This window comes from Pimephales promelas, chromosome 18, assembly GCF_988280905.1.
Source record: "Pimephales promelas chromosome 18, fPimPro1.hap1.1, whole genome shotgun sequence".
NCBI lineage: Eukaryota > Metazoa > Chordata > Actinopteri > Cypriniformes > Leuciscidae > Pimephales > Pimephales promelas.
Genome location: NC_142786.1, coordinates 23,790,115 through 23,810,521, shown reverse-complemented (window position 1 = coordinate 23,810,521; position 20,407 = coordinate 23,790,115). Strand labels below are relative to the sequence as shown.

The following is a 20,407-nucleotide window of genomic DNA, read 5'->3' as shown; positions in this document are numbered from 1 at the left end:
TTAACTAGGGGTGTAATGGTACACAGAAATCACAACGCATTCTCATCCTTTAACGTCATATAGAACGCTATATGCAAAAACGGCGCTATACTACGCACATGGCACCCGTTATCGTTAATATAACACGCGCTGTGAGGGCTAAGTTTAGGTGTGGGGTAGGGTCTGCGTGTCATATTCACGCTAAAGGATTTATGACGTCTTGGGTTCACGTGTTATATTAACGATAAAGGGTGTCATGTGCGTAGTATAGCGCCGTTTTTGCATATAGCGTTCTATATGACGTTAAAGGATGAGAACGGGATCGAAATCACGGTTCGGTACGTACCACGGGTTTAAAGTTACGTTTCGGTACGTTTTCGATACAACAGAAAGAAAGAAATGCCAGAGAAATGTCCTATTTGTTAAAAGAAAAAAAAAAGAAAATAAATAAGTTTGACTTTTCCTACATCTTGAAAATTTCAGGTTTATAAATGGGAGTCATCTTTGAAGGATGAACAAATAATGTTTTGGTCATCACATTAAAAATAACATTTAAATGTATATTTATTTATATAATTGAGTTTTGAAGTGCTGGAAAAAGATGTGTGAAATACTTGAAAGCATTTCAAATTCCAGCCAAACTGGTTCCTGTTAGTGTTACTATATTAAATCCATGGTGAATGTTGCTGGTCTGTGGACGTAAATTATTACTAGTTCATTTACGGCACAAAGTTTCTCCTTCCACGTCAGAGCTGTTTGATGTAACAGAGATCTACGGTTCATAACGGAGAAATGTGAATACTTCTCACTAGATCTCGCAGAGATGTAATTATTTCAGTGGCAAATTCAAATGTTTTCTTTACTGGATCTCTTAGCGCTGTGTAGTAACAGTGTCGCTTGAAAGAGGTCGGCTTGCGCTACAAATGACCCATGAAGCACATAATGTGTAGCGCAGTTTCGTTACGCTTGCTATTTGATGTTGCGCAACGTTGTGGTGGAATTTTGTCGACGGGAAAAATGGTCCAAGGAATCGTTAGGTTTGTATGCTTACCGAACCGGAAGCTTCGAACCGAAACGGTTCAATACGAATACATGTACCGCTACACCCCTAAAATTAACCAAAATGTCTAAAAATATCAGTATCTGTTCATGCATTGGCCAGTATTTACTAACAAAGCAAACATTCAACTAAAGCTGACTTATGTTTGACCTTGTCATGCAGTGTGAGGAAGTGTGAGTGTGTAGAGGGACGTCCAGAAGCATGGAGGTACTCTACCTGCTTGATGCTGCGGCTCACCTGGGCAGGTGGCAGTGTTGTTGCAGAGTCGGTTTTCCCTCAGCGGGCCACTGCAGAGGGTCCCGTACGGAGAGGATACACAAGAACGAGAACGAACCTGCCAACCTTGCCCACATGTCAGCGAACACACGCTCCACTGAGACCACTCCTCCGCTGCCGGGTCACCTGCAAAACAGGAGATGGAGAGAGAAAAGCTAAATCTTATAAGATATTCCTGACACAGACAGAGAGCAAAGACTTTAAGAAAATTAAAAAAAAAAAAAAAAAAAAAGTCCAGAAGGGTTATGCTTCACTGCCACCTTCAATTAACTAGAAAAGCATTTCCAAATATTCATAAAAACCTCATAAAAATCCCTTTGAGGTCTTCAGCAGCTTAACGTCTTCTAAAAGGTGATGCAAGGTCGGTGGTAGCCGTATCTGAATGTGACGGGTGGGAATATGTCAGTCTTTTTTTTTTTTTTTTTTTGAAAGCTGTGTCCTTGGAGGGAGGCAACATCATAAAATGAATGGGCAAATCAAATTAATTGCACGTCTTGTAATCGCATTACATCTTCATTTGCATGTGATGAGTCAGAGCTTAGCCTTATTTGCGGAGCGGATGGGTGGAGAATACAGGGTAGGGGGCTGATGGGGACAGGAACACCATCAGGAGTTTGAAAAGGGTGCTGAAAAGGGGAAACGGTGGGATGGCACTTTCTTCAGGATGAGAATATTCACATACTTTATTTATTTATTTATTTATTTATTTATTTATTTATTTATTTATTTATTTATTTATTTATTTATTTATTTATTTATTTATTTATTTATTTATTTATTTATTTATACAAATTGCATATATTATTATATTATTTTATATAGGCCTACTTTTACATTTATAACAGATTTTACAATATATTATTTATATGTATTTAAAATATATCAGATTTTTTTTTCTTATATATATATATATATATATATTCTTGTATACACAAACTACCAGTCAAACATTTGGTTTCAGCAAGATTGATTTATTTATTTATTTTTTTAAGAACAAAATTTGGTAAAACAGTAATATTATAAAATATTATTTCAACTTGAAATAGCTGATTTCTGTTTCAACATGCTTTAAAATGTAATTTATTCCTTTGATGAATGAATTTTCAGCATCATTACTCCAGTCTCCAGTCGCATGATCATTCAGAAATCATTCTAAGTGGGTGATTTGGCTCTCATGAAACATGTCTTATTATTATCAATTCTGAAAACAGATGTGCTGCTTTAATTTTTGTGGAATCTGTGAGATTTTGTTTTCAGGATACTTTTTTGAATAGAAAATTCCCTTTCTCTTGAATAACACACATTGCATGGAGCTGAAATGCAATGCGAAATACGAAACAATAATGTAATTATTTCCCAGTAATAAGAGTAAGGACTTCATTGCAGTAAGATGTTTACATGACATAAGCAAGCCTCTTTAGTCCTGTTTAAATGCAACTTCATTATTTTGATTACTCGATGGTGTGCTTTTTTTTTTTTTTTTTTACATATCCAAATGCACAGCACAGACGATGAATTCACCTTCAGTAGGTGTGTTACTGGCCACTGTACTTACATGACAAATGCAAACACTATGCATTTCTACGGATTTTTTTCAACACCTGTTTTCAACCATCAATATACTGCATTATATTAATGTCGCATAATGTTGTCAACATAAGTTTAATCAGCAGCCCAAAAATGTGATGCCTTCTTTACCGCTATGTTTAAGAACATATCAGAAGAACATGTGCACTTTGGTCAGAGTGAAATATTGAAGTGTTTGATCAAACTATTGTGTTTAAATGAGATGAAGTTGTATTATGAGGGAGCATGTAAACGTAGCTATTGACAGTAGATGGGATTCACCTGTCTGGGCCTGGAACACACCTGGCTGGTCAGCTGATCGTGGCCGTTGAGTCTTCACCTTCTGCTCATCATCGTCAGGTTCTGGACACACAAATACATTCATAAATAAAAATAATTTCAATCATGACAACTCTCCGAACAGTTTTAACATGTCATGTGGTTCATATACACTCACCTAAAGGATTATTAGGAACACCACACTGATACTGTGTTTGACACCATTTCGCCTTAATTCTACGTGGCATTGATTCAACAAGGTGTTGAAAGCAATCTTTAGAAATGTTGGCCCATATTGATAGGATAGCATCTTGCAGTTGATGGAGATTTGTGGAATGCACATCCAGGGAACATAGCTCCCGTTTCACCACATCCCAAAGATACTCTATTGGATTGAGGTCTGTGATGTGGGGGCCATTTTAGTACAGTGAACTCATTGTCATGAACATGGTGCATTATCCTGCTGGAAGTAGCCATTAGAGGATGGGTACAGTACATGGTGGCCATAAAGGGATGGACATTTTCAGAAACAATTCTCAGGTAGGCCATGGATGCCCAATTGGGAGTAAGGGACCTAAAGTGTGCCAAGAAAACATCCCCCACACCACCACACCACCAGCACCCTGCACAGTGGTAACAAGGCATGATCGATCCATGTTCTCATTCTGTTTACGCCAAATTCTGACTCTACCATCTTAATGTCTCAACAGAAATCGAGACTTATCAGACCAGGCAACATTTTTCCAGACTTCAACTGTCCAATTTTGGTGAGCTCTTGCAAATTGTCACCTCTTTTTCCTATTTGTAGTGGAGATGAGTGGTACCCGGTGGGGGTCTTCTGCTATTGTAGCCCATCCGCCTCAAGGCTGTGCATGTTGTGGCTTCACAAATGCTTTACTACATACCTCAGTTGTAACGATAGGTTGATTAGATAATTGCATTACTGAGAAATTGAACAGGTGCTTCTAATAGTCATTTAGGTGAGTGTGAGTATATATATATATATATATATATATATATATATATATATATATATATATATATGAACCACATGCTGTCACAAATCTGCATACTGTATATAGGCTATTTTATAAGCTTCAAGTGTGGCTCACCCAATCAGATTTTCGAGTGGAAAGCATCCATAAAATCCAATGAGAAAAATGCTGCTACACCATGCACTCTTTATTAGTATGGAACTGATGCATACGGTTGTACAATCACCAATGCTAAAGCTCACATACTATTAGTGCTGTTTTACATTCGCACAATAATGTTAGACATCTCTGCAGGAGCTTCCTCCTGCCCTTGAATGAAATGTAAATCTCTCCATTGTGTGAGGAACATTTTAAGTGTGCTGCTACAAACCTCCTCTTGTCTGATTGGCTCGGAAATCTGATTGGCTCCTGAGAAAACCTATATAAGCCAACAGAGACCTGCCACCAAAGCATTTTCTATATCTGGCCTGGTCCTCCGGCATATGAAAATCCCTCATAATGTGAACACACACCCATGAGAGCATATATTTCTACTCCTCGCTCAGATGAGGCTATACCTACCCCCAAAAAGTAAAGTTTAGTGGAAAGTGGATAATTCCCTATCTACTTTGCTGAATTTAAGTCTTCAAATGAGCACATACAGTGTATAGTATAGTATACAGTAGTATAGTATAGTATAGTATAGTATAGTATAGTATAGTATAGTATAGTATAGTATAGTATAGTATAGTATAGAGAGATATATTTCCAACAAATTTTAGATTCAGGTGTCAAATATATATATATATATATATATATATATATATATATATATATATATATATATATATATATATATTAATTTAATTTAATTATTTTTTTAAATATAAAATATAAATATAAAATTTGTTTAGAGTGGAGTGTTTCTAATTAAGTTAAGTTGCACTCACAATTGATATATTCATGAGAGTTATTATTTATTTATTTTTGAAAGAACAAACCTCACCCTCATCTAATGCTGATTAACCAATATTAAATATAAATGAGGGAGGGCATATCAAAGTAATTAGCATAATACATATCCAAATCATCAAGGGCTTCCACACAACCTCTTCTGAACAATCACGGCCTAAAAAGTTTTACAGCTATGCATGGAGACATTTTTTTTTTTTTTGCTCTTTTTAACACAGAGTCTCTAATGCATAGAATGTTCAGCGCATGGCACTCTTTTCTCTGGAGCTGATTGGTCGGCTAGACCTTTTGCTCCGAGTGAGTGAAAAGATGAACTGCGGGGGTTGCTAATAAATTCCAACGGCATAGACAAGAAATAAGGAATTTCCATAAGATGTTGCAGGAAGAAAACACTACAAAACAAGTGGATTCTCTTAGGCTCTATCTAAATTACCATGAGCGTTTAAGGATGCTTAGCAGAATTCGCAATCAGGAAACATCCTCAACATGAATTCAAGAAAAAAAAAAAAAAGTCCTTTTGGGAGGCATGATTTATTCCTCAGCGAGCTCCAACATCCAATGCTAAATTCATCTTAGTCAAGAGGCAGAGAAAGAAGCTCCCATATTTCCATTATTTCCCTGCGAAAAGTAGTCAACAGGTCAATGCGGATTGGATTTTCAATGAAGATACTATAGTTTTTAAAACTGAATGCTTCAAAGATAGAAATATGTAAAGAAAAGTTTCAACTTTATGTGCTTTCAATATAAGGATGTGTAATGCTACATATTTTCAAAATACAGAATGCAAGTCTCGTCACAAACTTCAACTTGACGCAGCTATATATATATATATATATATATATATTTGGGTCAAATTTGGGTCAAATATGGACAAACCCAAATGTTGGGTTAAAAATGTAATTTAAAATTTTCACCCAACTTCAACTTTCAAATTTTTTTAAATTACATTTCTAACCCAACATTTGGGTTTGTCCATATTTGACCCAAATTTGGGTTGAAACAACCCAGCATTTATTAGAGTGTGTACACACACACACAACAGAAATAAAACAAACAAAGAAGAAACTCGAAAGTAAAACACAGTACAGTGTAATAAAGGGAGACAAACATTTGTTAGCAAAGAGGGCTGCATCACATACATTGGAGCGCATGGGATGGATGGATACTCTAGAGACTTCCCCCCCGTTGGCTCTGTCAAACAGACCTGATTACCAGCGCTTCCCGCAGGGCCAGTGTTAATACGCTTATGATAGCTCAGACGCGCACGCAGACGATCACACTAATTTACTCTGTCACGGAAAAGACAATAGTGGTGTCAGGAAAGGCGGGGGATTGTTTTTGCTCGCTTTTTGTATCTCACTCCTACGCCTCCCTTCGTTCTGCCTTTCCTCTGCATCTGTTTTTGTACCTTGGGTCTTCACCACTGTCTCCATTCGGCTGAGGGTGAAGACAGCGGTTTAGAGATAAAATGAACATGTTCTGTTACACAGCAGACACAAATTCTGGGTTGAAGGATACCCTGTATGTCTTTGATTAATGCACATTTCTAAATAGTCGATGTTGATCAGTTTAATGCATCCTTGTATTAATTCTTTAAAATAAAAAGCTTACCGATCTCAAAATTTTGGCATTGCAACAATTTGACTTTTAACCCTTGTGCATCAATTAAAAAAAGTTACACATAGGTTAAAAGAGGACAAAAATGTCCATGTCAAAAAAACTGTCATAAAAATGTGACGCTTTGGAGCACAGACTTAAGTTTGGTATCATTTTAAAGAAGACCCTTTGCAGATTATTGCTGAAGTAAAATAATAATAAGTAAATCAAAAAAAAAGTTATATAGGTATAAGTTTATGAAAATTATTTATAAAATAATATTTTATATAAAATATATATTTTTTAAATCAGGTTGAACTCAAAACTACAATAAAATCAAAGCCATAAATCGTTGTGTTCCAAATTTGAGGATGATATCTCAAAAAATGAGCTTTCGGTAACAGTTTGTTTTGGCTTAGTAACATATTTTCCCCATTGGGTCCCAGCAAAACCCCACTGGAGCTCACAGTGATTGGATTTGAATTTGCAGTTTTTCTCTCTCAGTCTGACAAACACACACATGCGCACACACACGCATATTTTTTTATAACACACATACTAACCACACTCTGACATCCATACCAACACACCCACACAAATATCGTTGCATCATTTATCCAGTTGACTCTATAGTATGCCGAACCAGAAAACAGGAATAAAGCGACATTTGTTTTATAGGCCAAACTTAAAAAAAAATGACACCATCTGATAAAAAAAATAGTCAAAAATACAATTTTGAAGCCTTGCCATCAGAATGAAAGCCTCTTAACAAAGATTGCATAATTTTATAGTTAACTGAACCGGGGATTAAAAATGGCAGTTTTAATGGGTTTCAATGGGGACATTTTTGTCCAAAAGGGGCTGAGAGGGAGTATTTTTTTGTACCTAATGCAAAAAATATTTTTTTAAGAAAATGACGGGGAAATAGTAAAATTCCAATAAAAATACACACCTGTGCCAAGTTTTTTGCAGTTAGCTTTAACACAGGCAAAGTGATCAAAAAAACAAAACTGAAAAGGACAAAAATGTCCACAAGGATGCACAAGGGTTAAACGGCTGTGTTGAAATAAAAGCCAATAAATGGGAAATCATAAAGATAAAAATAAATATAATAAACTCCTTAGGGTGGATTTATGCATCATACTCACACAATTATAATATGCTACTACTGTCACAAGCTGGGCTCAAACTCAGGTCTCTGGTGTGGAGAGTTGAATGTTCTACCACTTAGCCACAGAGTGTTGAACCCAAACTGAACAGTCAAGCCAATACTCCAGGCAAAGTAGATTTATTGAAAAAAAGGTACTTTGCAAGTCGAAAATCCAACAAAAGTTCTTCTCAGAAAGAGGAATGATTAGTAGAAGATATAATGCAAACAATAACAGGAGAAAAATAAAATAACTCCACGAGGGGAGAAAAACTAACTCGAATAGCTTACTTGGGGTTGCTTGGTAACTTAGAAGAACACAGTGGATCACAGCAGGAATCACATAACCAAGACTCAAAAACCGAGTGCGGAACAAGGGGGAAAAAACACAGCTAAAATACTCTAAGGGAAACAAGACACAGGTGACCTCCATAATAGCTAACAAGGATGCACGAGGAAGAACTAAGGCAGAAGAGAACACAGGTGACCTCTAGAGGCCCGGAGAAGGACAACAGGAGGCAGGATGCTGACAACTACATGATTTTTGGTTTAATTAACCCTTAAATTTCACCTAAAATTTATTTTCTTTTTTTTTTAAAAAATGCCTTTTCTATATGTTTTCATTATAGATGCTTAAACTGTATATGTAATGCCAGTTTCAGACTACACAATATTATCCCAATTTTTGCACAATCCATTTGATGTAGGGTGTGATTCGTACACAACAAGGGGTGTTGGGGATGTAAGAATCTATCGTTTATCCTCGTAGTGAGTCAGTGTACAACAACGACAGAAAGAATAGCATGTTTCATTTCTTTTGGTTCTCCTCGACAGGTTCCATCACACATGTGACGTTGACCAGCATGGGCACATAAGCTCTTGCGTACACAGCTTTCAAACATGGAGAAACAAAAGAGAGACAAAGTATTGGTGATGCTTGATGGAATTATGCAATGGAGGAAATTTTTGTGGAGCTACGGAACAATACTCCAGCCTATTAGGTGTTTCCTCGAGGGACAAAAATATAAATTCTGGTGAATGGTAGTGGAGGCGGTGGAGTTAGCATTAAGCTAACGCGCCATTGTTTGTTTACGCTCTCGTTTCCAGAAGTCAGCCGCTAGTTCTGGCTTTTGATGACATCACACACGTGTGGTCTGACATGTTTCTTGTCCCAGACACAACAAGGAGTTATCAAAGTGTTAAAACCACATAATCTGTCAGAGCGACTATCATAACAGACAAAAATAACAGTATTCCGCTTAGCTTTTTCTACGACTACGTTTGTAGGCTATTCTATTCCCAAGCTGAAACTCAGTCATATGGTGAAGCAGGATTCTCTAGAGATCTCACTGGAACAGCGGAGTGTGTAACCAGCCCACAAGTCCAGCACGCTAAACAGATGTTGATTATCCTGGGACGTCGTCTGTACATTTCCCCTTGAGAGACAATTGTATTTTTTTTTTTTTTACACCATCCGGTCTGTGTGTGTAAGTGTGTGCGCACATGCATTTGACGCTAGCCCTTTAAGCACTAAACGAGATGTTGAATTATCTTTCCGCCACTCTCACAGCTTGTTCTTAGAAGCCGGAAATGAATTTAAGTGTTTAGCTCAAATTGAAGCCATTTAATTAAACGGACCTTGTGGTGTGTCTGTATTACTCACTTGGGTTCCAGTAAAGCTTAGTGTGCTGAACATCCGGACGCATCCATCCGAAACAATCAATACTGAGCGTGTGTGTTTAAAGACGCTAACTGCATCCATCAGTAAAGCCAAACCTGGTTTATATTAGGTGTGCGTCACAACTGACTAGTTGAGAAAGGTCAGCAAGTTTATACTTTTATTTTAAATTTAAACACCGATGAGTCAACACTTATTTTAAAAACGCAGCCTATAACATCCATGGGAATAGAGAATTTCTACTAGTTTGCCTATTAAAAATAAACTACGAAAAATAAAATTCATTATTTTAAATGCGTGAATTTAATGACTAAAGTGAATTTAGTCATCACAACATTATAATGTACAGTATGAAAATGGATATTCATTTTGAGATTTGAGATCAAATTTTGCTGAAATACTACGCCTCTTCTGTCATGTGATTGATCATTTATCCGTTTTCTAGCAAGTAAAATGACTTTTAGTAGATTTGTACTAATGTCTAACTTCAGGATGTCTTTTTAAGTGATCTTTATTTGTATATCTCTCAATCATATTGAATTGCATTACATGTTCTGCCCACCACAATAAATATCAGAGACATTTCATCATAAAACTAATTAAAACTGGCAGATATAGAGTGACAACTTATATTTAAATTCTGGTATAATTGAAATTACAACTATAGTACAAGCTGTCAGAAGATACATTTAATATTTAATATTTTTAACAAGTTTGATCATCTAAATTGAGGTGTTTTTTTCACATTCTTCTATATCATACTGCATGACTCTGATGTACCAAATATTATACTCAAAAGAAAAACATACACAATATTGTCGTTACTATTATTATATTCAAATATGTCAAGCTTGACAGTTAAGAGGCGTCTGAAGTTAAAATAATTTGTTTTATGAAGTTTAGTGTAATAGCACAAGGCCACAAGAAATCCTAAGGAACGTGTCTGTTCTGTCAAGTGAACCTCATTTTGAAAACACATGCTATACTCCGCATCCTTATTTTAGTGCACAAAAGAATCTGTTTGTGTATTTTGGTAATGCTTTGTAAAAAGTACATCCGAAAGTAAACTAAAACACTTAACTTTGAAACAAAACCACAGAGAGGCACCATACCAGCCAGTTCGACATAAAACAGATGTAGCAGAAGAAAAATCGGCAGCAGCATCAGCAAGCGAATCTATCAGCGCGGCATGCCAGCGATGCATCTCCGGCAGAAGCCTGACACCCCACAGTAACATCAACAACTTTAAAAACCCCAACAATTCACTTCACATCCTTCCTCTCCAGCTCTCCACTGAGTTCTGTGAGTGGTAAATACGACCTGTCCATCAGCCTCCGGTAGGGGTGTACTGTTATTATAACAAGCATCTATCTATTCTCAACTGTCATGAAGGTACAAATAAAGAGAAAATAATACAAAAGCCTTAGATCAGCAAACTGTGCTGGGCCTCCCCCATAAAACAATTATGATCGGAACTCAGAGTGGTGCAATGGGATTTAGAGTTAGACAGGCTGTAGAAACAGGCATAGAGAATCAATAGAAAGGGAAAATAGAAAAAGCACAACTTTAGATTATTGACCTTTCTTAGGTTCTCTAAAATCTAAAATGAATAATTCAACCGGCCAGATGTTTTTCACTGAAATTCCATACGTCCGTAATCGATGTTAGATCAGTGATCAAGCTCTTTTAAATGAATCAGTTAATACAGTTCGCACGTACTAAATGATTATTTCACAAATCTAACTGATTTGAGTTCAACAAACCCAAAGACTCAAATGATTCAGTCGTTGTACTTAATAACTTATTGGAAGGGAAGATTATCATGAACAACAAGAGGACCGTTTCTAACGCAAAGCTAATAGGAAGACATTGGAGAGCGGATACGAGTCATTTGATCCACTTTCATGATACTTTTATGGTGCTTTTGGTCTTTTTAATAAATTCTCTTAATTTTTTTTTAAATTAAATTTTATAAAATTTTATTAAATAACATTTTACTTGAAGGGGTGTGCATAAGACTGACATGACACCTTAATAACCATGAAATGACATATGTCTTGAATATGAAGTAGGGTTTATGCATGTTTATGACAACTGTCATCAAGTGTCTTTCACTCAATAATGACATTTTGAATGCAAATATGACAATGTTTGAGATGTCTTTGTTATGAAATCTTGACATAAACCATATAACCTGTGAGTGTCTTTGTCATGACAACTTGAATCTCTTAACTCCCTGAAACGCCTCCATTGTAGTCTTGAAAGTTCTTCCTGGAATGTACACGCAACAATATAGCTAATTTAAATCATTCCCACACAAGGCATATGCAAAATAAAGGAGGCAAGGCCTGATTGAGTTGTGTTAGTAGTGTGCTAGGGGTGTCACATTTCCAAAACACTCAAAGCGGTTGACCAATCACAACACATTGGTCCAGCCAACCAATCAGAGCACATTTGCGGTTTGAAGAAGGAGGGGCTTCATAGAGACAGGAACTAAACAGAGCATTACAGACAGACTGGGATGTGATGCATAAGGTGTTTTTTTTTTTTTTTTTTTTAAAACATTCAAGCATGAATCCCCATATTTAGAATTAAGTCCATAAAATACTTTAAAAAAAATCTCAATTTTTTTTTTGACATGAAGAAATCTGTTTCTATGCTTTTGATATTCCTTGTGGATTAATTGTAATGAAGGTTTGTTCAACAATTTTGGGACTCTACTTACTCCCTGAATCTGTGATTTGTTTGTTTTGCCTAAATGTGTGTGTGTGTGTGTGTTTTCACAAATCCTTGCCATCTGATTTAGTGAGCCACACAAATGAAGTGATTTATGCGCCTTCCTGCCCACATCTCTCTCTTCTGACTACCAATGTTTTATGCACAAACGTCCCCGAACCCTGAGTGTGTGCATTGAGTGCATGTGCGCACACGACTATTTATGACTATACACTTCAACACGTGTGACCTACTCGGCACAGTTATAGTTGTGTGTTTTCGTATGCATGTATCTTCTTGTCAACATAAATGTATGTTAAATCTATTGTTTTAAATGCTATGAATTTACACACTATAGGCCTGTTCACACCAAGGACGATAATTATAAAGTTTTAAAAATCATTCTAATTTCATGAGAATAGGGAAGTACACCACAGGTATAATGATAACATATATGATGTCATATACTTGGAATCACATTCAAATTATTTTCCAGCTGATGAACAATTAAAAAAAAAAATCGTTAGCATTAGAATCCACCCAACTTTAAAAAGTTTGAGCTTGCCAATAAAGTTAATATGGATATATGTATAGTTATATTGCTGCAAACGTAACTTAGAACGTTATAATATTAATTATGGAACCTTGATATTCATTTTAAGATTTAATAAAGATAAAATTGTACAAATTAACATTAGAGCTAATCTAAATGTAAAAGACATACTGACCAACTTCCATATTAAAGGAAAAAAAAACAACACAATTACACACTGTAAAACATTATATGATCAATACGATCAATTTTTATATTGAATTAACTCATCAAAATAAGTTTTTATATACAAGTTACATAAGTTTTATAAATGTATGAGTTACTTTCAGTTTCCAGCGAAGGATCCAGCATGTTGCAGCTAAAGGCTGCAAAATTGTAAATATAGAGAGAACACCGCAACGGATAAACAGAAAATCCTCCATATGTGTAGTCTATATTCCAAACTACATGACAACGCACACAGTGTTTTACAGGAGAAAACATCTCAGGTTACGTATGTAACCCTGGTTCCCTGAGAGGGATACGAGACGCTACGTTTGAGACGTGGTGGGAACGCTACCTCGTCTCGAACGCAGCTTGAAGTTCCCTTGAAAAGGAACTGACAGAAACTGCCATTCCATCAGTTCTGCTCAACCCCCCTGAAAGCATAATAACCCTCTGTCAATCCGACTGTCTGTTGACGGCGATACAAAAATGTGGACGTACAATCTAGTTTTCATGAAAGGAGCTGTTTAAAAGTCCAAACACATCATCTGGCAGACTTTTACTGACAAATAAATAGGAAAACACAGAGTTTATTTACATACACTACTAACATTGCAACAATACAAAGTCAGATGGAGCGAAGTTACACTTTAAATGAGATTCAACAGCTATTCTGTAGATGCTTGTTAGATCCAGACGGTGCAGTTGGAAAACTGAGCTATGTGCTACCTTGACCCCAATGTTATGCGTTAATCAGGGCTCTACACTACCACTCAAATCACACATCCACTGGACACATCTCTTTCTATTTTCCCAGAAGGCATTCCCCATTACCTTACTTCTTTATCTGAGACTGCAGTAGCACACTAGTACTCTACCTTACAGGCTCCTGTTGGGGGAAGTCAGGTATGAAGGTAAGAAATATCTACAGGGCATTTCAGTAAACATGCCGCAATAAGAGCCAAATGATTTGGATGGCAATTTACAGTGTAGATACAGAGAAAGAGAGGGTGGAGAGAAACGCGAGTAGAGTAAAACCTTTCATTTAGACAAAGACTGAAGCTAAGGAAGAGGATTTGGTGGATTGCCAGTTTGAGCCAAAGTCGTTCTTTGTTGCTTGCAAGGCCAGGATTTAGAGACGAAGATGAGAGAGGAAACAAGACAGAGAAAGGAAAACGAGACACAAGACATGTAAGGGGGAAAAAAAAACGATGCATAAGGCATGATCACGGCTGTGTTGGGGAAAGACGGATTTCATCAACATCGAGAGCCGTGGGAGACCCAGAGAGAGACAAATCCAAATGTGTCGGAGCGTGTAGGTGTGCATGCGTGAGAGAGATGGATTACGTGGTTGTGATGTGATGCTAACGGTGTGAAAAAATGAGGATGTCTGTGTGTGTGTGTGTTAGTATCCCAGTCGAATCCTTCACTGAGAGTGTGTGGATGCAAGATAAGAACTTACAAGCCTATGCACATTGACTGTGGTGTGTGGTGTGTGTGAATATATTTGTGTGTTAATTCAGGTGTTTCATTCTGACAACAGTGAATGCAATACACATGTTCACACTTCCTTTCTAGTCTGGTCTCCTTGCCTTCCCTGAAATATAAAATAGTTCAAAACTGAAAGGTTGAACAAGTATGGGAGTTCCATGCAACAAACTATATATCACCCTCAAGACCAAGACAAATATTACAGCACATTTTATATTTCGGATGCTGGAATGAGTTTTATTAACAAGAATATTTGAGTTAACCATCATTTTCCCACAACAAGTGGCCGGCATTAACATTTTTTACTATTTTATCTTAATAAAGTAGTGTAACTGAAGTAGTTTTTGCCATTCAGCACCAGCACCGGGATCCTCCCACAAAGTTACTTGCACTTTGCGCTTTGACACTTGCGTTTCAGATCGTTAAAATAGGGCCCATAGTGTTTCTTTTTACAAAGTGACATCGCCAACTGCTGGTCTGGCATAAATAATACAGTATTTCCAGTCGTTTTCATAGATCTGCGTGAAGGGGGATCGTTTTGTCAATGTTGCTATTTGTACGTAAAAACGCAAAGGGAAAATGTCAGTTTTTAATAAATCATGGGTGTATAACCATTCCCTCAGAAAATACATTAATTTCATGCAGACTTCAACAAAATCAATCATGCTACAAGAAAATAGGCTTTACAGCACTATAATGTGCAGTATTAAACATGGATATTCATTTTGATATTTACTCAATAATTCTAACCCTATACCTAGATTGTAAATGTTGTACCAGAACCAACAACATTGTTGGTCCCATAAAACCAGCAAAAAACCCTCCATGAAATTTCAAGCTTTTTTGGTAGAAGCATGTTTCCATAATTCTGCCAATCACAGTGATGATGGTACACACCTCACTCTTTCAACAACTCAACTTTCTCTGCCATGGCCCATCCGGCCATAGTTACTATAGCTACAGAAAGAACATGTTCAAGCCCTTCAATATGGACAGCGTGTCAAGCCAGTTTTTCTACATGCTCTCGAAATAAATCCCATTAATAAAACATATCGACAAGTGGGACCTTGTCGAAGAGTCTTTGAGTCAAACACATTCAGGAATTGCATGTCTACACAATTGTATTAGTTATCCATAAAGTAATTTATCTAGATGAGGGTTAAAATTTACCCATGCAAAGAAACAAAAGCACCCATATGTCCATTGCCAGATTCAAATAGTCAAAAGGCAAAAAGTATGACTCAAATTTAAAACTGTGGAAAAATTGCTAGTCTCGGGGCATTTCACTGTACATTTTGGCTTGAATGTGAACACTCCAACTAAACCATCTTAGATATCTAACCTCTAAATTATATAGTTAAATCCTTGTGTTCATCCCTAAATCCAAGAGCCTGTTAAACATAAGCTGTAGCAATACTCAAGGAGGGCCATACTCAGACAAATGAGGGTCCTTCAACTGCTAGGAAGTCCTCTTTATTCTCTAATTGAGGGGATTTTCAGGTAGCAGCCGTTTGCATAGAGTGCACTGTTAGGCACGTGGAAAGGTTTGAAGTTCACTGGGAAAAGATTACCATATGAATGACTTCCGCATTCAACAGCACTTCAAAATAGTGAACAGAAATACAAAAAACTCATGGGGGCTGCAGAAGATCTGAACAGAACAAAAGGAAGAAATATTATATAATGCTTGAATGAAATACATATATCATGGTACAGGTAAAGAATGTACTATAGGCCCTAGACTCATTTCAGTCAAATGAAAGCAAAGCAATGGTGTTATATTGTTTTCTTTCCCCAGTAAAGTGATGTGTGTGCATGTGCGTGCACGGTTGTAAACGCTTACGATCAATATTAAGTGCTCCTGTTGGACTTGACAGTGTATCAGAAATAATACACCACATCACAAAAGGACTGAACTGATGAACTGTTTGACGACTTGGCCTTTGATAGGCTTTCCAAACACACACGCACACACACACACATACACACACACCACTGAGCTCTCTGAAGGAGTAAATGGCCTAAGGCCCTGTCCACACTACGGCATTTTCGTTTAAAAATGGAGAATTAAAACGAATACGATCTCCATCCACACCAGCGTTTTATCTGCGTATTAGAATTGATCTCCATCCACATTAAAACGCGGATCACGTGACCATTCACTAACACTGGGCATGCGTGTGCCAGTGTAAACAGTGGCTGACGAATCAGGGAAGGACACGTCATGACTGATGACACCCAATCATAGAGTCGAGCGTCAGCTTCTGCGTCATCGTTTCTAAACTCCTCCGTTTTGTTCCGTCTACACTAAAACGCCCTCCGGAGATTCAAAACGCAAAACGGAGCTGCAGTGTTTCTAAACTTCTCCGTTTTAGGTCTTCGTTTTCCCCGTTTTAGTCTGGACGGGAGGTGCAAACGTAGCAAAAGGTCTCCGTTTTTAAACGAAAACGCAGTAGCGTGGACGGGCCTAAGTTTGCCAGTGTGCCTCTTTTGTTTCACTTTACTCCTTCGTATTATTAGTTTCTCTCCTATTTTGACTCTAAAAGCCAGTGCACAGCCAGTTTAAAGACTATTCTGTCAGTATTTCTTCGAACATTGGCAAATAATTGATTCAGCGTGGACTTAATTGTTTCCAGCATTTAACCACATTAATAAATATGTAATTACTGTATTAACTGAAGTTAGAGAGTGCACATGGATTTATTAGGACTACTTTGTTCCGGAAAATGAAGGCACATAGAAATATATCTAAATAAATAACTCACAAGAGTATTAGTAGACTGTCTGTTTATCTGTGAACACTTTATTTGGATGCTCCCACAACAGACACTTTTCTGACTATAAGTAACTTTGACAAGTAAGTGAACTTGTTCTACTAACCCAAACCCTAACACCTAATCATAACCTAACAATCTACGAATACAGAGTTAGTTGTCATGTAGTTGCAAAATTATTTATAGTTAGCAGAGTCTAATGTGGACAAAATAAAGGATCAAAATGAAGTGTAAACCTAAAATTGGATGGATGGATGGGTGGGTGGATGGATGGATGGGTGGATGGATGGCTTTTAAGACACACTTTTAGATATGTTTGTGCAGATCCACATTTAAAACCTTTCAAAATCAGAGTCCCTTTACAGCTCACGTCACTTTTCTTCTCCAAAAGACACAGTGAAAGAAAACCAATCATTTACTGTGATTTTACAAACTATCCATGTCTCCAGTCAATGAGGTCGCTCTTTGTCTTACAGACAGGCTGCGGTAGAGCTGTTTGGATCCTCTTATCTCGGCCAACATTTGATTAGTGTGTGCAGGCCTGAATATATCCTGCTAATGGATGTGTATGTCATTACTTATAGGACACATATACTGGCCATCTAAATTAACACTGCCTTCAACGTGCATTTCAAATAAGAGACAATGCTCCTATAAACAAACCTATGCAACTATAAACGGTATAAAGTAAATACGACAAGTTGATGTTCCTATAGACCAATCAGTCCATTTAATTGGCTAATTGTTTTGTTCATACAATTTAAACATGGTTGCCTTTTGTATTTGAGCACTACGGTCTGAACTCAGCTTCTGGGAAAATAACAACTGATATAATTTGATCAAATTAGCCATCATTGTGAAGATGAGTATATGATGTTACCTTGGACATAAAAGCAGCTGTCTGGAAAATACATTGGCCTCTGTTGAGAGATGCTGCTATTTCAACAAAGACATTCTAGAATTCAAACTTTCTCTCTCTCTCTCTCAAAAGGTAAATAGAAGGTGGCAACACACATAATCGTAAGAGCGACCAGACAGAGAATGAACGTGAGGCTACAACTTAAATAGTTAAATAGCTATGGTTTATATGCAGGTCGGTTCAAGTTCACAAGTTCTGATATGACTTTCTTCAAGTTTTTACATACGATTTAAAGAGGTCATATACTTTTTCAGAGTCTTGATTTTGTTTTGGAGTCTACTAGAAAAGGTTTTAATGGCTGAATGCACACCAAACACCTTATTTTTTACACATTTTACATTGTTGCAGCACTTCTCTAACCAGTCTGCTATGACACTTTTTCATACCAGCTCAACTCGACTTGGGACGCTTTTCACTCTGTTTTCCATTGCAGACAGTACAACCACAAATAGTACCCCGTCATCATAGCGACGCCTTCCGTTCCTCGCTGCCCTGTCAAGCTCTTGCTGGATCCTCTCTTCGGCAACCAAACAAAGGAAAGTCTGCACCACCTCAACTGACCACGGCTTATTCTTCCGAGTTTCCATAATAATAATAGTAGTACGTTTAGAAACTATCTCTGGCCAAACTATTTCAAAATGGTGGGATATTCTGGATACTCCATCTGGCGCATGCAATGATGATGCAGTGAATGGTGACGATTCTCTCTGACCAGTCAGCAGTCGTCATTGTCTTCACGTCACATTTTAGTATCGGCTCAGCTCGCATTAGCTCGATCAGAACCTCGCCGGTGTTGATACAAAAAAAGTACCCGAAAACAGGTACAGGAAAGAGTCGAGCTGATACTGTGTAGTGGAAAAGTACCATTAGTAATGCCCTGTTTAGTTCCTGTCTCTATGAAGACCCTCCTTCTTGAAAGCACAGTGTGCTCTGATTGGTCGATTGGACTAGTGTGCTGTGATCGGTCAACTGTTTTGAGCATGTTTCAGAAATTCCACGCACCTCACCATAACCGCCAGTTTCAACATGTTCTGGAAAGTAAACTCAATGGAGTTAATGGGAGTTCTAAGTGCACACTGATATAGAGAATAACTCACTTTCGAGTGAATTTGTGCTTTTTAAATTTACTGACTTTTTCAGGCTCCAACATGCAACATTACATTCTGAAGTAAAAAAGGGGGGTATAATAGGTCCTCTTTAACAGGGGGTTGTAAATGTTTTGTATCTACTATTTATCTGTTTATTTGAGCATCCTGACCATCAACATTGGTGTGAGTATCTGTCTCATGACCAATGGCAGACGGGGAAAGTGTTCAGGGGAAACATGATTGAAAACTTCATTATTTTTGCCAAATATAATTTGTTTCCATTAGTGAGACAAGTCACGTTTCCATTAAATAATTGGTTTAAGTTATCCAAGCATTAATAGCATGGAAAGCCACTTATATATGGGAGTGGCCATGTATGAGGTGTTTCTGGGTGTTTCTCCCACATATCTGCTTCAAGGTCTTGATAAAATGTGGCATTTCTTAGTTGTTTAGAATCCAGTATTCCTGTAAGTCATTTGTCTTTTATGATTTTAATAAAGTAATAATCCATAAACCACGGCTACAGAAACTACACAGTTTATCTTTAACAAAACTAACCAATTTCAAATATTTTTAGCAGGTCAGCTAAAGGGAGGTCTGGATGCTTTCCATCTCAGAGATTGAAATGTTCACTCAACAAACAGGGCATGTGGCATAACCAGAGGAGACCACATGGTTTACACTGTCATGGAAACCTTGGAATAATGCCATCTGAGTGAGGAATATACAATTGCCAGAAATTTGCTCCTACGTTATACTATGTATCTTTAACTACTACCTACTAACATTTAAACTAATAATTTGATACAGTGCACTTATTATGCATGTACACATTTTTTTAACGTTGTAGTTAGATTATAATAATTATCTGCATGTAATTACATAATTCCTGTAAATACAGCTATAATTACACTGTTGACCCTTACATTCCCTTTTTAATTATAGTATACTGTAGTAGTATTACTTTCTTCTATAACACTCTATAACTAATGTATTCTACTGATGTGTGAATGTAAAAAAAAAAAACTACATTCCACATCTGTTAACAACATCAAATACGTTGAAAAGGTAAGTCAGGTTTTTGATATCAAAAATGTCTTTGTGACTAAAAATAAGTAGAAGTGACAGCTGTGTCT

General features: G+C 37.0%; 1 protein-coding gene across 24 annotated transcripts in view; it reads right to left on the bottom strand.

Annotated features, from left to right (window-relative positions):
- adgrb2 (adhesion G protein-coupled receptor B2) overlaps nucleotides 1–20,407 on the bottom strand; it is a 323,031-nt gene that overhangs the window by 163,468 nt on the left and 139,156 nt on the right. For 20 of the 24 annotated variants that reach the window (XM_089123194.1, XM_089123186.1, XM_089123181.1 and 17 more), the window contains exons 3-4: nucleotides 3,164–3,244; nucleotides 1,256–1,441 (exon numbers count right to left, since the gene is read on the bottom strand). In XM_089123194.1, coding sequence (XP_088979320.1) covers nucleotides 1,256–1,441; nucleotides 3,164–3,244 — 267 coding nt within the window. The remainder of the gene's footprint in view (nucleotides 1–1,255; nucleotides 1,442–3,163; nucleotides 3,245–20,407) is intronic. The other 4 variants (XM_089123173.1, XM_089123188.1, XM_089123174.1 and 1 more) reach the window with 3 other exon arrangements.